Source organism: Neodiprion pinetum, chromosome 5 (genome assembly GCF_021155775.2).
Source record: "Neodiprion pinetum isolate iyNeoPine1 chromosome 5, iyNeoPine1.2, whole genome shotgun sequence".
Lineage (NCBI taxonomy): Eukaryota > Metazoa > Arthropoda > Insecta > Hymenoptera > Diprionidae > Neodiprion > Neodiprion pinetum.
The window spans coordinates 18,688,484-18,708,173 of record NC_060236.1 but is presented as its reverse complement, the minus strand read 5'-3'; the positions used below and the strand labels follow the sequence as shown (position 1 = coordinate 18,708,173).

Sequence of the window (19,690 nt, the reverse complement as noted above, 5' to 3'; positions counted from 1 at the left end):
CTTCCACTTTATTCCCTTGTGACGTAATGTACCTATTTTATTGCAAGCATTCCAAGCCTTCCGATTGGTCGGTTAAACTTTGCAAGCCAATCAGAATATTTGAATGCTGGGAAATCTGAAAAGTGAAATTACATAATCTCGAACTTATCATGATCTAAGGAAATAAGGTGTGTCAAAACTGAAAATGGATTTTCACTCGCAATCAGTCTGCGCACATCCGTGATGACGTTATAGAATTCACGTAAATAGGTTGCTTGTTTATTTATGTATATTCTGTTTGCTGAAAATGCCAGTTTGTCCAGTCAAAAGTAGCAAAAACAATAATATAAACACTGAAGGATAAAATATCAAGCCTCTGTGACGTCACCTTGAATATGTTTTCTGTTTGTTTACATTATGGTTATGCTAACCTTATTCTTGAACAACACGACTCATTGCCATGCACGACTGTAATGTTATTATGAAAATTTTGTTTGTTACCGAGGTTAGATGTTGTACGTCATTGACGACTACTGTAGGACTCACTAAATTTTTCTGGTTTTCTTTCGTTTCGATTTTGAACTACATCTCTCTGTATTATAATTGATTATCATGTAAAATGTTGATGTTCCTAATATAGAATAAATTTCGGATAATTATTTTTATTGTAGGTAATTGTAAGATTTGTTTAAACCTAATTTTTTTTCAAAAGTACATTTTTTTAGGCAGAGAAGCTTTGCCACTATTTGTATGCGTTGCTTGGATTTTCTTTTCTGTTTTTTCTTAAGTCAATAATGTGCCAGAGTTGAGTCGAAAATAAAGTCCTATATGCAACACAGGAATAAAAGTCGGTTATTCCCTTGTTGAATATTTTTTAAAGCGTAAGCTTTTCACCTGAAAATTACGAACTCTCATTATATTTATGTGTATTAAAAACATTGACATAGTTGCTGATATGCTCGATTAATCCTTCAAAACATGATTGAATCGTTATTGAAGTAAGACATTACAGGATGTGAAAAATCTTATATTCGGAAATCATACGGGACTCGCTTCACGAGTCTAGTTACATTTTTATTATTATTTATTTCATATTTCTGTTACAAAAATGTTGTTTCATCGTAAACAAATCCGCTGATGAGATGATGCGATTTCATAAATTTTACGCACATGACTCGTTTCGCATAAATTTGTATATAAATTCTATGTACATGTGAAAAAATTTTGGCATAGAGACCGCGGAGGAGTATAACTGGTAAATTCTGAAGTATGTATCACCTTCGATGTAACGAATAAATACTATTTTACAAAGAACCTTTGCATACGAATATTCACTTTTCAAAGATGCATTAAAATCGTCTAACCAATTTCAGATTGTTATGCTTAGCAGACGTAATTGCACCCGATCATTAAATTTTCGAGGAAAAATTGTTCAATTCAATCTAGATCTTAAAATCTAATTACCTATGTCCAGGGTTATAACTGCAAGTAGATATATGATTATGAATGATTACATCTTACTGTTGATTATTCATAATTTAATCTTATTGGATGTCAATAGTTTTTATATTATTTTTTTTTAATGTTTAATATAGAAATCTAAGATTCTTATATGTATCGATGTGCCATTCGACATTACGAAAAATTGTTGAGAGTTATCGGATTGAAATTGCGCATAAGTACAGCAATAGTGGAATTTGTTATTGTGAAACTTCAAACAACCAACTTGATCGTACAATAAATGAAGGACGCAAAATTATTGAAAAGGGATCTTCTCATTCTATTTTTTCACCATCATTTGTTACATCGCTCGCGATGTCCGAAGTTTCAGGAAATGCGCTTTCAGAAATCTTCGCCAGTTCTTCCGCCATCGTTTTTCCGGTTTGTTGAACCATTTGCAAAAAGTAACCATCGCGATTCTTCAACAGCAAATGCGGATGGTCGAACTCCTGTTTATAACATCGTAAAGAATGAGTACCTACCGTTTTATCATCGATGCTCTACTTGTACAATCGATTCTTGCAACAACTAACTAAAAATTATATACTCACCACGATGCGGCCGCCATCCATGACCAGAACTCGATCACTGTCCATTATCGTGTTCAACCGATGAGCCACTGTCAACACGGTGCAATCAACGAACCTTCGTCTGATGGTTCTTTGTATCAAGGCATCGGTGCTGTGGAATTAAAACAAATCGAATTGACTAATTGAAAGCAAATTTCTCTATTCAGTTTCATAAAACACCTGATTTGTCTGGTCTGCTGCATTCGAAAAAATATCGCTGCATTGAATTTAGACGCACACTTGTATACACGATAATCTCAACAACTCCATAACCGATTTTCATACAATTTTTTAATAAGTTTCCGCATCGTGTCTGCAGTGTCATTAGAGGTATAAACCAAAGTCAGCTCACCCAGAAGCCGAGAAAAAAGAAATGGAAGTAATTTTCATCGACACGAATACGATGAATGGAGGGCGTTTTTTTCAGTCAATTCATAAACGGACAGTACAATCGATGTTATGATGAATTTACTGACTTGGGATCAACATTGGCAGTAGCTTCGTCGAGCACGAGCAGCCGATTATTCCTGAGGATGGCTCTGGCCAAGCAGATCAGCTGGCGTTGTCCAACGCTGAAATTGGCTCCGCCTCCGGCGAGGGAAAAGTCGAGGGAAGATATGACGCCGCCAAGTTCCACTTCCCGAATACTGTTCCACAGCTCTGCGTCCGAATACTGTTCGAACGGGTCCAAATTGTACCGCAGACTCGCGGAAAACAGAATTGGCTCCTGGGGAATGATCGAGATCCGTGACCGCAAGTCGTTCAACCCAATGGTCTTGGTGCTTATTCCGTCCAGAAAAATTTCCCCATCTAGTCCGTCTCCAACCAAACGAAACAGCGCGGAAATCAGCGAGGATTTTCCAGCTCCGGTTCTTCCCACAACTCCCACTTTCCAGCCGGGTCGAATGTTCAAGTTCAGACCCTGCGGTTGATCGAAAGAGAAATGCGGCCATGAAAACTGTCAACTCTGTAAAAACTCATGGTGCATCTGCGGTTGTATTGTTTTAAAGTCTAACCTGAGAGAAAAAAGTATCACGAGACAAACATGAGAAACGTAGAGAAGAACAGGTCGTTCAAATCGAGGCATTGATTACACTTGAACTTCGGTGTACACCTGAGTTCAAAATTTCATGAAATCCTAGTTATGGGCTACCATGGAGTCCTTTGACTTTTGTGAACCAATTTTACGGAACCATATGAAATCTCATAAATTCCTGTAAATCTCATAGGATTCCGCACAATCATAAGATCAAGGTGATGACACGTTTTGAATTTCTTGAAATTTCGTAACGGATATGAAAATCCTCGCAAGAACTTAGGTCAAATGTACACACTTATAATTTGTTGAAGTCTTTGATCCCTGGGTATATTAATGGGGACTATAAATTCAGAGCACCAGTAAATAAATATGTTGCACTCACCTTCAATGCCGGAGGCTTGTCGATTGAATACGTCATAGAAACATTCTTGAAGACAAGAGAGCCCATCGAAGGCCAATTCGATGGAGGAGAGTTGTCGAAATCGAATGGTCCCTCCTTGGGTAGATTGGTGTACTGTAGCAGTCGTTCAACCGAAGTCATCTGTGAAATTACGATAGTAATGTTCCTCATGCCCTCTTGAACCATAGCATTCAAGATAAGTGATTGTGAGATAGCAAGTCCAGCAAGCCCTCCGGAAGTGTTTTCTGTAAATCGTAGCAATGAGGTTCCAGATTTTATCGCTGTACTTATCTGCAGTATAAAATAATTAAAATGGAACATTATACTGACCATCATCCATCAAAACCAACGAGAAGCAAACGCAAGCGATAAACAGCCACGAAATTAAATCAAGGGCAAAACCGAAGGCAGTTGATGTGGCAATAGTCAGATACCAAGCGGTAGTGTGCGTGTCTTGATGACGGTCGAACTCTTTTCGCAGCAAGTTTTCGACCAAGGGTCCGCTGCTTCGTATTGTTACCAGTCCATCAAGGGTTGAACTGACGAGCGAAAAAACGGGGCTCTTCGCTGAAATGGTCAACCGCACAACATTTCACAGTACTCTTAAAATTTCAAAGCATGAAGGCTTTTAAATCTGATTCATTAGTGATTGGTCGAAAGAAGTGCGCCGAAGGAAGCAGCATGTTGCGAAAACTGATCACCATGAAATGAAAATATTTTTTTTTTCTGTATTACCATAAGTTTGGAAGATTTTGAAAAATCCATGATAGTGGTTTACTTTTTGAACGTCAGGAACCTCGTTTTATAGGGCCGATCATAAAACACGTAACACTGTTAGGGGGGTGGGGAGGCCTGTGCAATCATCACGCGTTGTCACATGGGGGAGAGGAAGAGTCGAGAAAAAGTCACGAGACACAAGCGTGATTCTCTAAATCAACATCACTAACCCTTAGCTGGCTTCGTCGAGTACGAAACGTGACACCCTTGCTCACGCTCTTTTTAAACTAATGAGATTGGAGAAAGAAATGTTTGAAAAAATATAAAGAAAAAACAACTTGTTTTTCCGATGTATTTGGAGTTTCAATATTTTTCCAGACTTAGTGTTGATTTCTTCAAAATAACCTGTATTATGTTTTGAAAAACAGTTGTAAGATACGCTGATAATTTTTGAAAATTGAAACAACCAGTAATTGACTCGCGATATGCATTTTAGTGGTTGTGGTATGAGACGTCCCAGTATGCCATTTATGTTATGCTGGGGAAGTGTGCCAGCTGAGGGTTAACAGAATTCGACGATTTCGTCCTTATACGTATGTAATGCTATTTTGATGACAAAATCATTCATCGGTGTGGTATTTTCACGAGAAAATTGCCCTAGAAAACAGGCGAACGTTATAATATAAGTGATTAGCGTACCTCTGTTCTTGGGATGACCGAGTGGTTTTACTTCGGAATGAGCATACGCTGACCTACGTATGTGGTGCCCACTAATTAGTTATGTGAAATGTGGTTGCTGATGTTCAAATAGTAAACACCAACTATCAATTTTGTGACACCTTCAAAATTTAGGGCACTCAAGGAAAACAATGATATCTGCATCACATGAAAGTCAGTTTTTGCCGCATAATGGTTCCTCAAATATCACTTACTGATGCCCTCTAATCTCTTTAGACCCTGCGCAGTTTTAATGTAGTAAATCATCATGGGATAGAAAACACCCCCTACAACGATTGCCGGAATGATCATCCAGTTGATGACAATGAATACCATTACTAGCGATCCAATCACTGTAGTGAAAATCATAATCATCTCCATTATTGCCTTTGGTAGTATCTCATCCATCGCACCTACGTCCTTTGAAAATCGGTTCAGGATTCTACCTGAATAAAAATTTCTTAAATGTATTAACGCAAGACCCTATACCAAAAACTATCATTAAGAGTCAGAGTAGTTGCTCTACCTGAAACTGGTGGAAGGAATTTATTTCCACAAACATGCTATCTGATATTGAAAACCTACCAGATGGATTAGTGTTGAAGAACCTCATTGTTGCTTCCAAAATGTTCGAGAACATGGCATTGTGTATATTGCGACTTGCGTTCATGCTGATCCTGACGAACAGTATGTTGCTCAGTACGACGATGATAGTGCATCCGGCGATGCAAGCGGTATAGACCCAAATTCCCACATTTTGTCGCAGCAATCCGCGTTCATCGACCCACTGCGATACGGAATTATTGTAATCCATGTCACCAACGACGGATTTGTTAGATTGCAACGTGGATTTGAGAGTTTCCTGGTTAGTCCAATACGTCATCCAATAGTCACATGCACTGGCCGCCACTTGTCCGGCTACGAAGGCCAGAACGACGATCGCCAGTGAGCACAGATTTCCACCAGCAAAAAAATAGCCCCGGTATACTTCGCTTGATATTGATCCCGTTGCCATTTCCTCATTGTCTATGTTTTCCAATTCCTGCATACTCTCGGTGTGTTTTAGTTGCTGTTCATCGTTACCTGGAACTACGTCCTTTGTCTGAAAACACAATTGATTTTTCAATTAATTCCAGATGTTCTCTAAAATTTTCATGTCAATACCAATATTTGCGAAGTTGAAATTCGTCATGCGTACAAAAGTACCTCAAATTCTGTCGCGTCTGCGTCCACTTTTTCCGTGGACTCGGCATCGTCGGATTTTTCACAATTCTCGAAAATCAAATTCCGGAAGTTTGAGGCACTCAACTCCTGGAACGTTCCTTGGCATTCAACGGTACCCTGAAATAGGCAGCAAGTGTAATTCAGATGCCGCATGTAGGTAATAATTAATACGGACAGGGTTATGTATTCTGTTACGAAATGTAAGTTCGACCCGGAGACTCTAAGAATTCATGGTCACTTCACGACGAACTTGGAAAAGAACATATGATTTTGTAGTTGGGAATCCAGAAAACGTCTAGTGTCTGTGACAATTCGACGACTTGATTTCAAGTGACTCGATGATGAATTCCTTGATCATATTGCAGATTATAAAGCATTTCTCGAGCTTACGCGATTAACGAAAATAACAGTGTCGACTTGTTCGAGATATTGAAGCTGATGAGTAACTATGATCCGTGTTTTCGACTTTAGGAAACCATTGATGCACTTCTCGAAAAGGTGACGACCAACTCGAGAATCCACAGCGCTGAGAGGATCGTCGAGTAAGTAAAGATCGGCGTCCCTGTAAACGGCTCTTGCCAAGTTCACTCGAGCCCTCTGACCTCCTGACAAAGAAGCTCCCCTCTCGCCGACAAGACTCAGATCCCCTTGTGACAGTTGGTCAAAATCTTTGAGCAGGGCGCAGGCTTCGGTCACCTGTATATGGAAGTTGTTTATCCTGATTAACAGAATCATTCAAACGGATTGGAAATTTCAAGTTTCGGCTTAATTCAGTTGCACAAAGGTCTTCGAGTAGAATTTTCAAAGATGAGGAAATTTTTAGGTTTTCGATAGGATGGTATATGATTCTGATTTCATGGACAGTTGGAAGTAAATGAAGAAAAAAATCTAAGATTTTGAAATTTACATTTACAGCGGTGTGGTTAAGTGACTTTTTGGTTTGAAAAACTGACTAGAAGTAAACAAAAGTACCTTTTCTGTCTCAAAAGGCGAATGAAATCTAGATTCATCTACAAACACTGGTAATTGATGGACGTTCTCAGTCTTGAAAGTGGGTGAAAGCTAGTTTTTCAGTTAAAAATTTAAATCAAATCAATATTTTCCAAAAGAAAATCAGTCGAAATGATGCTTGCCGTTACAGGGTAAGAAGCAAGAAGTGCTTTTAATTTGCGCAAAATCGAAATAGTAAAATCTTCGGGCAAAGAAGTAAACAATTGCAAGTTCTTTCACTGATAAATCCTGAAAATTACCGAAAAGCGCCTTTACTTCTTTGTTCGTCTTTCACGTCAAAAATTAAATGGAAAACTTCGTTAAAATTCTAGAAAAAAATAAATCCAAATTATGATATCTCGAGTACGAATCAACGAATTTTAATGATCTCGGTTTCGATCAACGCGGCTTTTTTCGCTAAAAACTATTTTGATTTTCTGTATTTTCCTGTTTCCTGAATTTTTCGAAAACCAAATTGAAAATACAATTTTCCAACACTTTGCGAACGTATCAATGAATTTTGATAATTCTGGTTTCAATCAAGTCGTCACTTCTAAACAGTGAAACGATCAGATTCTAAGGCTGATAAGCCCGGTGGTTTTCAATGTTTTTGCTAAACAAAATGAAAAATATATTCCTATCATGTGTCTCGAGAACGGATCAACGGATTTTCACGATTTTGGTCTCAATAAACGCGGGCCTTCTAAGCTGAGAGCGGATGAGATTTTGGATTCGATCGCTTCAGTAAACTCCAAGTCATTGAATGTTAAGCTTACAGAAAAAAAACTGTCACATAATGTATTCTGATCTCAAAACGTGCATTCAAGCGTCAAGTTCGCTAGCTGTCCAATTAGTGTCAGCCAGATAAGCAGCTTGTTATTCGGTTACATTCCGCAGAATTCCGTATTTCTAAAATTCCTTCGAATTGCATAATAATAACAGAAAACGCACCTCTTGGTACCGCTTCTTCTCGTACGGCAGACCGAACAGAATGTTGTCGCGTATTGAAGCGGAGAAAAGCCAGGACTCTTGACTGGCGTAAGAGACGCGAATATCCCGACTGGTTATTTCGGCTTCACTTTCTTTCCCAGTGAAAAACGACAGCTTCCCAGCGCCAACCGCCAGCTCTCCCAGAATCAGATGCAGCAGTGACGACTTGCCCGATCCAACCGGTCCGACAAGCGCGCACGAACATCGGTTTTTCACTTCCAGAGAAACCTCGGACAGCGTTGGAGGAAGGTTGCCGAAAATCCAATTCGCCGCGACCGTGTCCATCCGTATTCCAACTCCGTTTTCAAGTATTTCTAATCTATCCACATTGCCAGGCTCGTTTCCGGTGCAGGCGATTCGAGCTTTTTCCACGCATTTAACTTCGTCCAGAAGTAAGAACTCCTGTTCAATCAAGATCATCGGTTTTGCAGTTGTAAATTAGTCAAGTCTACGCAAAATAAGATTGGTTTTTGAATTTGAAAAACTAAATCGTGTTTATTTTCACAATCAGGCTGTCACATGAACGACTATAAGATTCATGTAGTACGATTTTAGTTCCACGATAAAAATAAGAACGAACAAATATTTTCGAAAATTCGGGGAAGCTGTTCGGAATCTTAATTCAGCTGTATGAAAATTATTGCCTAAACGCAGTTTTACGGTTTTTGGTTAAATTTTGAGATGATATATTCACAACGGGTTGCGATTAGTATATCTACAGTATTATTCAACCGCGAGTACTGGTTAAAAAACAAGTCCTGATTCTCAAGGTTGTTCTCAATCATTCATGTCTGAGATGTTACAGTTTTCACCCATATTATCGGGAACTTTGTCGATCATTTTCATACGAAAAATGCATTTCAGGAGTAATTTTTTGTGACGGCTTAGTAGAGAGCCGTGGTAAGAGTCAGTTGGTCACCCGCCGGTCCAGGAATAAGACGTATAAGCTTGGGAACGCAACATTGTCTGATTTAATGTATATCGTCGTGTATCCCTTCGAACGAGCATATTTTACGTTTACGATAAAAGCGACGAACCCTGTGAGGGAAGCATCAAGTATAAAGGAACCCGGGGCCGACTCAACAATGTAAAACGACAAATAAAGAAAGAAACATAAGTTCCTGAGTATTTATTTTATAGTAACAAATGGATCTGTTATATTTTGATTTTTTTTCATTTCTGAAATCCAACTATCGCTGTACTGATATCTCAATCTTTGAATATGGCTGGAAAATGTTGTTGTATTTTCGTAGAATTTTGCAAACTGTTTTGGATTTAAAAACATGGGCGGTCCTAAAATGACAATATCTCATTATCACACACGGATGTTTGAAGATATATGGAAAAAATAAAAGCATTGTCATTCGACCAGTACTTCTGCAAGAAATAATTTGGACTAAATGAAAAATTTCCGATCTTGATCAATACTTTATGGAATGCCCGATTTGTATATCGTGGTGAAACCAGATTTCATAAAATTTGTCTGGTGAGCTTATGAAGCCGATATCTTTGTCCTCGGAATCAAGGTTTAATGGATTCGCTTGTCTCGCAAAATGCGAATAGATATACGAAAGCCTAAACAGATCTCCCTGGTCGATGTAATACGATTATAGAATTACTGACTGTTAATCTGTCCAAGGACACAGCGGCTTCACCGGCAAGGATGAGCGCCAGGGGAAAGTAAACTCCGCATGATATTCTCAGCGCGTTTATCAGACCAACGCTAACGAAAGCCGTTTCCGCTGTAATCGTATTTCCGTTGAAAACAAAACTTATCAGCGTCAAGTAGAGGGTGATTCTTCCCGACAGCATTATTATGCTCCAATTAAATCCTCTCAAATACGAAGCGTAGCTTATAAATTTCAGCTCCAAATCTCTGACTTTTGATACCATTTTGATGAACGGTTTTTCCCAGGAATACATTTTTACCACCTGCAACGTAATTAAAAAAATTCCAACTTAGTTGGTTATACCTTCAGGATGAAAAATAATTTTACTTATTATTGCACTAGACTTGTATTTTGCTTGAAATGAAATACATGCACCGAACGCTGAAATACAACTTAAATTACACGCAGGTTTCAGGAATATTACCAGACATTTCATGTGAATAATTGTGATAACCGACATCAGATGGATTTCAAAAATTCCGGTGAGTTTTAGAATTTTACCGGCTTTATACTTACACAAATATGAAATTAATTCGGGAGATTTAGTCTGCTTTCGATTCGTGAGTCTAGGATCCCAACCGATTTCAATAAATTTCAGTGACTTTACATACATTCCAATATTTTTACTGGATTCAAAAATATTCCACAGGATTTCGATACCTATCGATAAGCCGTCAAATTTCGGAAAAAAAATGTGACCATAAATAAGGAACAAAAATATTACAGCTTGCCGGACCGCAGGAAATCGTTATATTAATTTTGAATTTCGAGTGAAGTACACGAGCCCCGTTTGTTTTTTCTTTATTTCTTAGGCAAGACAGTTACTTATTTAAAAAAGCAAATTGAAAATTTCGACAAATGAAACTTGTTGTGCATTGTATTCCACTTCGAGTATGATATGAAAGTTGAATCTTTTGGTCAAAGAATCAAAAATTGCCAATAATACGGGTCTGCCTGTAAGATCACCTGTATTCCAGAAATCAATTCGGTCATCTGTTGCACCCTCTCGTCTGTTTTCCTAGCAATTTTAGCCCTCAACTTTCCACCGACGTGACTGAAATACCCTTGCAGAAGCAGCGTCTGGGTCACCATGGCTCCGATTCCTATCAACGCGGCGACGCCAATTGATAGCCACATCACGTATCCAGTTATCGCCAGCTAAAGTTCACAAAAACAATAAAACGTCGAAAGCGTTTTACACAAAGTTTCAAAATGAATATACGTTTCAATTTTATTGCCAAGCATTTGCGAATCACCGAGAAGAAACGGTGAAACTCAGCAAACTGATCGTTCAACTGCGCATGCGTGAGCCTTATCATATTTTATTGCAGGCTGATCAATTCAAACATGAGCTGTCAAACTCGGCTTGCAGAGGTTATGCAGAAGATGCGAATTTTTTTCAAGTCAAGCAGATCTGAACAAACAGTTTGTGTAGCAATTCAGAGAGGCTTTGCAAACCTTTGTCGTTCACTGAATGACGACTAAGGACCGATGAAAGTCATCGTAACAATGTAATTTCAACTCGTTTGAGGTCTCATAATCTGTTTCAAGTAAGTTGGCTCCCCTACCTTGCAGACACAAAAATTCCCGCAGCACCCTTTCACCGAATAATACATCTTTCTGTACAAACAAGATATACTTAGTTTACTTAGTTTTATTATTTTACGCATACGCAGCCTGATGAGTTGAACAATTTTCTCTCAGTATACAAAAACCTTGAACATATGTCGAGGTTTCGACGCAGGACTTACCAGTATATTCTGAAATCATTTTTCTTCATCTATTTGTGAGGCGTTGTCCACCAACTCAGCCACTTTTGATTTTTTATCCTCTCGGATCTGTTCCATAATTGGTTGAATAGTAGAAATACTCAGAGGTATTCCCTGTGAATTTTTCTCCGTTTTTGTTACGTACTCAAAGAATAAGTTATGTTTATTTAAGTTATGTGTATTTAAGTAAAATTAAAAAATCTGGAAAAATTCACCGTCATTACCTTTAAGTAGTATTAATATACCTACAACCAATTATGAAGCAGATCCGAGAGGATAAAAAAAAATGCGGGTCAGTCGATGGAGAAACGATTCTTACATGAGGTTATCATCTTTTCAACCATAATTTTAAGGAAGTGATATATTTAATCACTTGTGTCTTGAGTGAACATATACTTATATTTTACCTGAAAAATTGTAACACTTCAAACACGATTGTACGTATCTTCGGCTCGGACTTTATTGAGCTGTTGCAATTTCTTTATGAGCGTGTATTATAATGTGTACTATATATAATAGTATACTATAATCTACTCAAAAATTATAACCATTCTCATTTGTTACCGTTTTTCTGATTTTATCGTCAGATCTTTGACCGGCGTTATTTAATAACTGCTAAACACAACGGGATTATTCATTTCGTGGGATGAAGAAAATTTGGAACTTGGGAATTGTAAAGATTCCGGAAAAAATCACAACCTACCCGAATAAAATAGCGTATCATTTTGCAGTATTACCTGTATTGGCATGATCCAAAAATGATGAAGGAATGTAAAAATGCTGTCAAATCGAGCCACGTCGTTGCTTATTAAATTTGCAACTTTGCCAGCTGCAGTGTTGTGGACCGCATTTTGATCAAGACTTAAAACCTGAAAATGCAAGGATTCAAATGCGGTTGATACTTATAACACCTTACTTCTCGCCTGCGTGCAGTCTTGTCTATCCAGTACTCCTTAAATTTTGCAAAACAATCTGAGATATTTCACTCTTTATAAACGTGTGAAAAAGAACAAAATTTCATTGAATTGTGTATCTATTGGCAGATTGACATTTCATCTGATTCGAACACAAATTTTATATTTCGAAAGCGTCTTTTCTGTAAACAACTCAGATTTGATTCTCATGATTCAATGGGTCGTAATCAGAGTTGATTGTAGCTGCGGTGCATTTTTTCCAAATTTTTCAAATGCACCAGCGCCGAAAATTTGTGCGTTTTTCTGGATTTTCAAGAAACAGCTTAAACCATCACATTTCTAGCTTCTTTTAAGGAGGAATGCCGATAGAATTTCGATAATATCGAGTTTTTCGATTTTCAAATGATTGAAAAAGATGTGATCAAAAATCCCTTACAACAGAATTGAGATTATGCCAGTGTGCGACCTAAAAAAAGACCTCAATCTTCCGCGATGAAAGCGAGGATGAAAGTGTATACCCAAGGAACTTTTTACGCGCTGAAAACTTGCTGCAAAAAGTTGCTTGCGCGTACAATTCCATAGCAGAAGATAAAAATTTTCTTTAGGACGCGTACTACCATAATTTCAATTTTGTTATCAAACCCTCACCGGAGTCCCCCGTTAACATTTTTCGGTACCCTGGGATTCGTCTTGTTTTGTCATATCGCCAGGCAATACAAGCTCGATATTTTCCCAAGTAATGTCCAAGACTCTTTGTAATCGTGTATCAGGATTTTCGTCATATTTTCCAATCGATTCACGCAACTGATTACCTTTCTGTAAATCAGAGAACAGCAGGCAACCCTGACGCGCATCCCGATTTGCTGTGTGCGGAGATCAGTGTGGTGCATGATGAGTATGCCGACGAATATCACGAGGACCAAAAGTCCGGCGTAAATGAGAGCCATGCTTCGTGTGATGCCACTTTCGACCCGATCGAAGTACTCGATGATCCACCCCTGGAGAACCGGTTCAACAACGTACAGAACCACGCAGAGGAAGAAAACGAACAGCCCTTGAACCATGTAAGGCAGCCAGAACATCCGCGTTAGCGCCCATCCAAGGCTCGGTTGCCTCGTTCGCTTCTTTTCGCCATCTTTATTCAGGATCCTCGTCGCTTCAGATTTAGCCAATTCCTTGATCCACTCTCTGATTCCATAAATAAACAGACTTACATTCATTTCCAGGAAAGCAGACAGCTGTAAACTCGATGAATTTGAGCCCGATTATCATCACCCTAAATAACTAAATAACACCCTAGATTTGGTAAAATATCGTGGAACCACAAATGTTCCGAATTATGTGCGATATCACTGATAATAATAATCGTATTAATAGCTGTTCGGAATATTCAAAATTAGAAAACTATTTGAGGCAATAGAAGTTTCAGGCGAATATTGTCAGCGAGATTTTTTTTTATTTTAAACGTACTCAAAGTATTTATTACTACACACTCTGCTGTAAGAGAGTGGTCCTATGATATAGAAACAGCTATCTTGCGTTGAACTTTTCAGTATAATTTTTCGGATACAGAATTACCTTTCCAGATGATCGCCGAGTTGTTCAGATTCATCGGATTTCAAGGGATCGTACAAATCTGTTATCTGTAAATCATGCTTTGCCCCCTTCCAGAAAATTGGCAGTGTCCATCTGTATGCAAATATGTTCAACATGTGACGATGATTGTACTTTAGCCGGCAAAATTCGTGATTTACGTTCTTGTTGTGAATCATGTAACGAATGTTTCGACTCAAATTGCGACACAAGAAAGCAATATCCTACAATAAGGTAACAAAATGTCTACGTGTCAATTATATCGTCACATTGAATTATCTATAAACACCCGGGGTGGTCCCCGTCAACTCGAACAGATCCTGACACCGATTTATTGTGGTATTTCACTCATTGTAAGAAATTTTCGTGTGTTGTGAAAGTTTCTTTGTTCGTTTTCGTTTTGGAGATACAGAATATTCACTTTTCGGTATTCAAATTTCTCAATGGATCGTATTTCAAAATTGAAGGATTGCACGCGTTACGTCCTTCAGAACTCGGATTCTTTACCCAGACTCTTACAGTTACTTTGCACCCTGCATCCTCGTCATATCGCCACCTCACTGTCTCGGTTTCCATACCGCATCAGCAGAATCCTCCCTTTACACCCAAACTGCAACTAGCCAGTGCCCTTCATCCTTCCCCTCATATATTCACACTCTCAAGTCATCTTCCGTTCCCCCAACACGTGAATTCACCTCTCCTCCCTTCTTCGTTCTCCGCATCACCACTTGTTTTGCAATAAATGAATTATATACTCGAACATTAGACTCTTCAATGTAAGATCCTCTAATTTCCTCTTCGCTCTTGTACGTTTGCCTAGTCGACGGATTACGAACCCGAAATAGACCGTAATAACTCCACGGCTAGGTGTGAATGCGATCATCGATAGCCGCTCGTCGTGATCACAATTATGGTGTAAGTATATGTCGGGTGGGGTCTTATCACGTCACTTTGCTACCGCGCGTCTCCGTTTAGAGTACATCTCATGTACTTACACCATGATCACAATCAGGCACCCCGCAACATACGGCAGAAATACATACTACAAAAATGATCGCTGTTTATTCCATCTCTGTAATTCAATTTTCACAATTTTTTGGACTTACGGAATATATTGCTATGTATAAAATACTGTTTCACAATAGACCCCCCCCCCCCCCCCCGCCCCTTTTGAATTTTTCACAGTTTTACATGAAATCCTATGAATCAAGCCGAAATTCTTAATACTTTGACCGAAATGGCTTGTGCCTTTATTACTGAGAACTTGGAGAAATATTGCCGTGCATGGTACACAGGAGTAGCAGAATGTCCATATAATATCACTTGTGCTGTAAAAAGCTGTAACAACAATAGAGAAAAGAAGAACAAAATTGAAACTCGGGAACAAGCTAGTATGGCGGAACCTTTTATTTATTGGTTTTCAATATATGGTGGACTTGGTGTTCAACGGATGCAAAATACTTTTTTACGCATGCTTCACCGTCTATCATCCGTATGAAGCAGTGTAGTTTTTGCGTCTAAGAAGCAAACCACCGTATCACATTCAGAGAATTGTTGGCACGAACGCGGTTCGATGAGATCATCTTTGATAATTGTAAACTTTTTACTTTTGGTTGGAATGATTGAAAATGAGTGTTAGGATCCGTAGAGTTTTCGATACAGTTACTAAAATTCATAAAAGAATGCATTTATAAAAAAATAGAAAATCCTTATCCGTTCTTAAAACTCTGTAACTTCTAAACAAAGGCTCAAACTATCTTGAACAAAGTATTAAAAGTTTCCGCTTCAGTCGTAAAAACTCATGTAAAAAAACGAAAACTCAAATAGGGGGGTTTTTGATATAACGAGATTTTCTATTTATTTGATTATGACTATCTATTCCGTAACCCCCAAAAAAAAATGTTTCACTTATTCGCATAGGAAAGATAAAAAGCAGTCCTTTCTGTGGTGTATATTTTTGCCACAGAATCCTTCAATTTCGAAATACAATCGTTTGAAAAGTTTGAATACGAAGACGTCGAAATTCGTTACCTCGAAAACGAGAGCTGAAAGAATATCAATGATAATTGACAAATATTTCATACAGTGAGTAAGCAAGCACAATAAATCTTTGGTTAAATCTGTGAAGTAAGGGCCCAATCGAGATAACGTGGATTACTCCTCACGGCCGCCTTTATGTGCCGATAAATATTTCTAAAATGTCGATAAAAACAGCGTCCACGACTTAATCTGTGAGTATTCGAACATTGAGAAACCGTTGAGTTTCAAATCGTAGCTGATCGCGTACTCGAAATATTTCGAAATTAAATATTTTACCATTTTGAACCGTATATAATATATATAATATGGTACATGATATTTCTCCAATTTGGTCCGCAAAGAATTCGACATTATGCGTCATGTTTACTTTGAGTGTTAATCATCTCCTCGAAAAAAAAAAAACATTTTCCATTATTTTTATACCTAATTTTGCAAGATAAGCGAAATTTTTGCTGTAGTTATAATGCGAAGAATTTTTTCGATTCCAAATGAAGATCATTTTTTGGAGCTGGAGCAACTAATGTCATTTTTTGTAATTTTTTGGGGATGATTTATGACATTGATGACAATGGAATAATCATCATACTTTACCCGAAAAACAGTGCGCTCAAAAAATTGGACGATTCTTCAACATTTTTCCGGCGCCTGCATTCTTTTCGATCCCCGACGTCCATAATAACTTTTTTTCTTTTATGTATAACAATAGTTTCCTGTTGTATTTACTATTCCTTTCAACCTGATAAGTGAAAAAAAATTAAAGTCAATATTGTTTTGGCAACAATTTTTTTTTTCCTCACCGCCTTTTCTAATTCGTAAATTACTAATTTTGAGTACTTCTTGTTTTGCCTATCCGGAATTTGTAGCGATTCGTTACTCTCTAAAAAAAGAATGTAATTCAAAAATGTAAAAAGAAATTCAAGAAAACTGAACTGTAATGCAAAATTCTTGAATATAATTGGTAAGGAAATGTTGAGAAAAGTGGTAGAATATGTGATCTGAAATTGTTTAAAATATGTTAACAGCATCCGTAAAAAATTCTAGATAAAAAATAAACCATTCAAAGTTCCAATCCCTCATCCAAATTCGCTAACCGATCACCAAAAAATATACGTACTTGCGAAAATTCATCACTTTCAATACACACGTGGTAATTTACTGTTTTTAGCACTATTGATTTCACATATTTCCTTTCATATTATATCCAATTCAACCCACTCGCACGTAACGACGACGTAACGTCTTCTGTAATTAGAACGATCAATTGGCCGCAGACTGTGAGATCAGGTGTTCCGAGTTTGAAAAGAATATCAAATATATTGAGGTCAACTTTAGCAAATGCCGTGAAAGTCATCATGCTCAACGTCTAATGGGCATACTAATATTAAACTATTATCAGTCTTGTAGATGCGTACATCTATTGCAATATATAATTTGTGCGAGACAATGCAAGTATTGGCGAGTTAGCGCTTGATGCGTGAAAAAAATATCGACGATACGGAATAAAGGAAATGAAAAATTACCCGTAAAATGCGGAAATTCTATGAAATTGAATTTATTCATCATATGCGTCTGCAGAATTCACTTACTTTTTTTTCAACATTTTCAAACATTTTTTTTTAATCACTACACGCCTAATATAGATTTTTTTTAATCACAGTGTCCGCCACAATTCTTTAACTGGATGTGGTAAAATATTGCAATCGAATACTCGATTTTTTAGTATCCAAAATTTCTTTCAAATTGTTCGAGCTACTCTTCCTGATATGTTGAGCACGCTCGTCAATTTATTATCTGCAGAAAGGCAGATATGGATTCGAAAAGTCTACGCGCCGAGAAATAATTTATTTTTCCACACACACTGGGAAATTATGCATGTATTGCAGAGAATCTTGGAATAATGCTTAACGATGGTTTCAAAAAATTAGCGTCACTAAATTACTATTATATATACTATAAAAAGCGTTTCATCGCTGCTGAAGTTGCGGTGGTCCGAGTTTAGATGAGGCTGCCAAGTATAAAAAGTCCAATCGTGATTGTTTGTAAGTGATGATTATGTTGACTGACATCTTTTTGTTCATCCATATGTGCTATTTAATTATTACCAAGGAGGAACGATACGCAGTGAAATTAGCCTTTGCACTACAAAGTACACTTTAGTCAATGAAACAGATGAATTTTCAACCAAAGATATGTCATTCCTATAGCGTCTCAGGCGTTGGTAATTGCGAAACATGTGGCAGAATAAGGAAGAAGAACGAGTGTACCAGTCGGAGAAATTAGTTAAAATGACTCGACGTATTGTTTGGTAACGAGACCGTAACTACATATAGATACCACTGTTTGTGACTAGAACACCAAGTAAACTGATGTAATTGTCACGTTGTAATTTTGAGGGAAATCGTATTCATTGTAGCATTGTAGCCGAAGTTGTGGAAGATTTCCGATAATTCAACAACAATGTTCTTGTGAAAGATCAACGTTAAAAATCTGATGGAGTTGTCTGATTCTCATTCTGAGGTACATACTGTACTGTATTTGAGGATTTAAATTATTAAAGAAGTAATAATTTATCCATATTGTCTTTGTGGAGCATCAACATGAAGAATACTGATGGAATCAAGAAGTTCCAACTTCATGAGGACATGGGAGTTTAGAAAATCGATCAATACTTCCGAATAATCGTATAAAAATACAGGGTGTCCCAAAAGTTCCGAGATGGCTGAATCACTTGAAACCTTTGAGTCGTAAAAAAATGATGGATACTAAGGTCGTAGGGGTTCAAGTGCTAAGATATTGATCCCACCAGCATAATCCTCTGAATATATCATTTTTCAGCAGTTAAGGCATCTTTGAGGCAAAAAAAACCTATGTTTTGAAATTTCTACTGTGTGCCCTGCTCGATTTCGATGTTGACGTATATATCTCCAAAAATCGACCAGGGCGCCACCTATACTCGTAATGTCAGAAGTCCCGCCAAGCAGAAAGACCCAAGTATGATCCGCGAAAGCCCATGTCAATAAGAAGAATACTATGATTTAACTTCCAACGTTATGAGCAAATTCGAAAGATTTTGACAGTCAGAAGAATCGAAGTACAATCGGCGATGTGCCACCTCAATATTTACGAGCAGCTCTGATCGGCTGATTCATACAACTAACTAGGCCCTATTTATTGATGATGATATGATAATTTGTTTGCGGGACGATAGCGACGGAGTCGGTACCACGCGGCAAGTCAAGTGAAGCTCGGCGTTTCCAGCCGTGCTCCGGCAGTATTTTACCGAGCGCACTCATTTCTTTGCCGATCGGCGGAATGAATTTACGATATTGTATGAATCGGGTACATGGAATCGGGCGGGAAAAATTCTAGACGAATTCTGACACGTTACAATCTTATAGCTATAGTGGGGATAGACTGATGACGTAGCGTTAGGCCGTCGTAGATCCTTCTACATAGCGGTAGGTATGTTTCTTGACGGTTTTACATAATTTTCATCGTGATAACTCCATTATAACTAGAATATTCAGTGGATTGCGTTGAAATAATATTCTAGTATAATGTAAACTTTTGTTAGTGCCA

General features: G+C 37.9%; 1 protein-coding gene across 1 annotated transcript; it reads right to left on the bottom strand.

Annotated features, from left to right (window-relative positions):
• Positions 1–1,063: 1,063 nt before the first annotated feature.
• On the bottom strand, positions 1,064–18,027 carry LOC124218717 (ATP-binding cassette sub-family C member 4-like). The gene is made up of 18 exons (XM_046625446.2): positions 17,698–18,027; positions 17,226–17,353; positions 16,703–16,847; positions 14,057–14,167; positions 13,291–13,666; positions 12,302–12,433; positions 10,762–10,953; positions 9,749–10,057; positions 8,087–8,527; positions 6,536–6,841; positions 6,128–6,262; positions 5,507–6,023; positions 5,137–5,367; positions 3,818–4,054; positions 3,470–3,732; positions 2,525–2,970; positions 2,031–2,160; positions 1,064–1,928 (listed from the first exon to the last, which is right to left on the bottom strand). The coding sequence occupies exons 3-18, from the start codon at positions 16,783–16,785 to the stop codon at positions 1,755–1,757; spliced, it is 4,083 nt and encodes a 1,360-aa protein (XP_046481402.1). The 5' UTR covers positions 16,786–16,847; positions 17,226–17,353; positions 17,698–18,027; the 3' UTR covers positions 1,064–1,754.
• Between the last annotated feature and the right edge of the window lie 1,663 nt (positions 18,028–19,690).

Excerpts from the sequence above, each read along its gene's own strand:
- LOC124218717 (XM_046625446.2), bottom strand. The coding sequence starts at position 16,785 with ATGGACGTCGGGGATCGAAAAGAATGCAGGCGCCGGAAAAATGTTGAA. Across the intron at positions 13,667-14,056 it reads CTCGGCGATCATCTGGAAAG|AGAGTGGATCAAGGAATTGG; the intron begins GTAATTCTGTAT and ends TTATGGAATCAG. Across the intron at positions 3,733-3,817 it reads GTTGGTTTTGATGGATGATG|AAAACACTTCCGGAGGGCTT; the intron begins GTCAGTATAATG and ends TACGATTTACAG.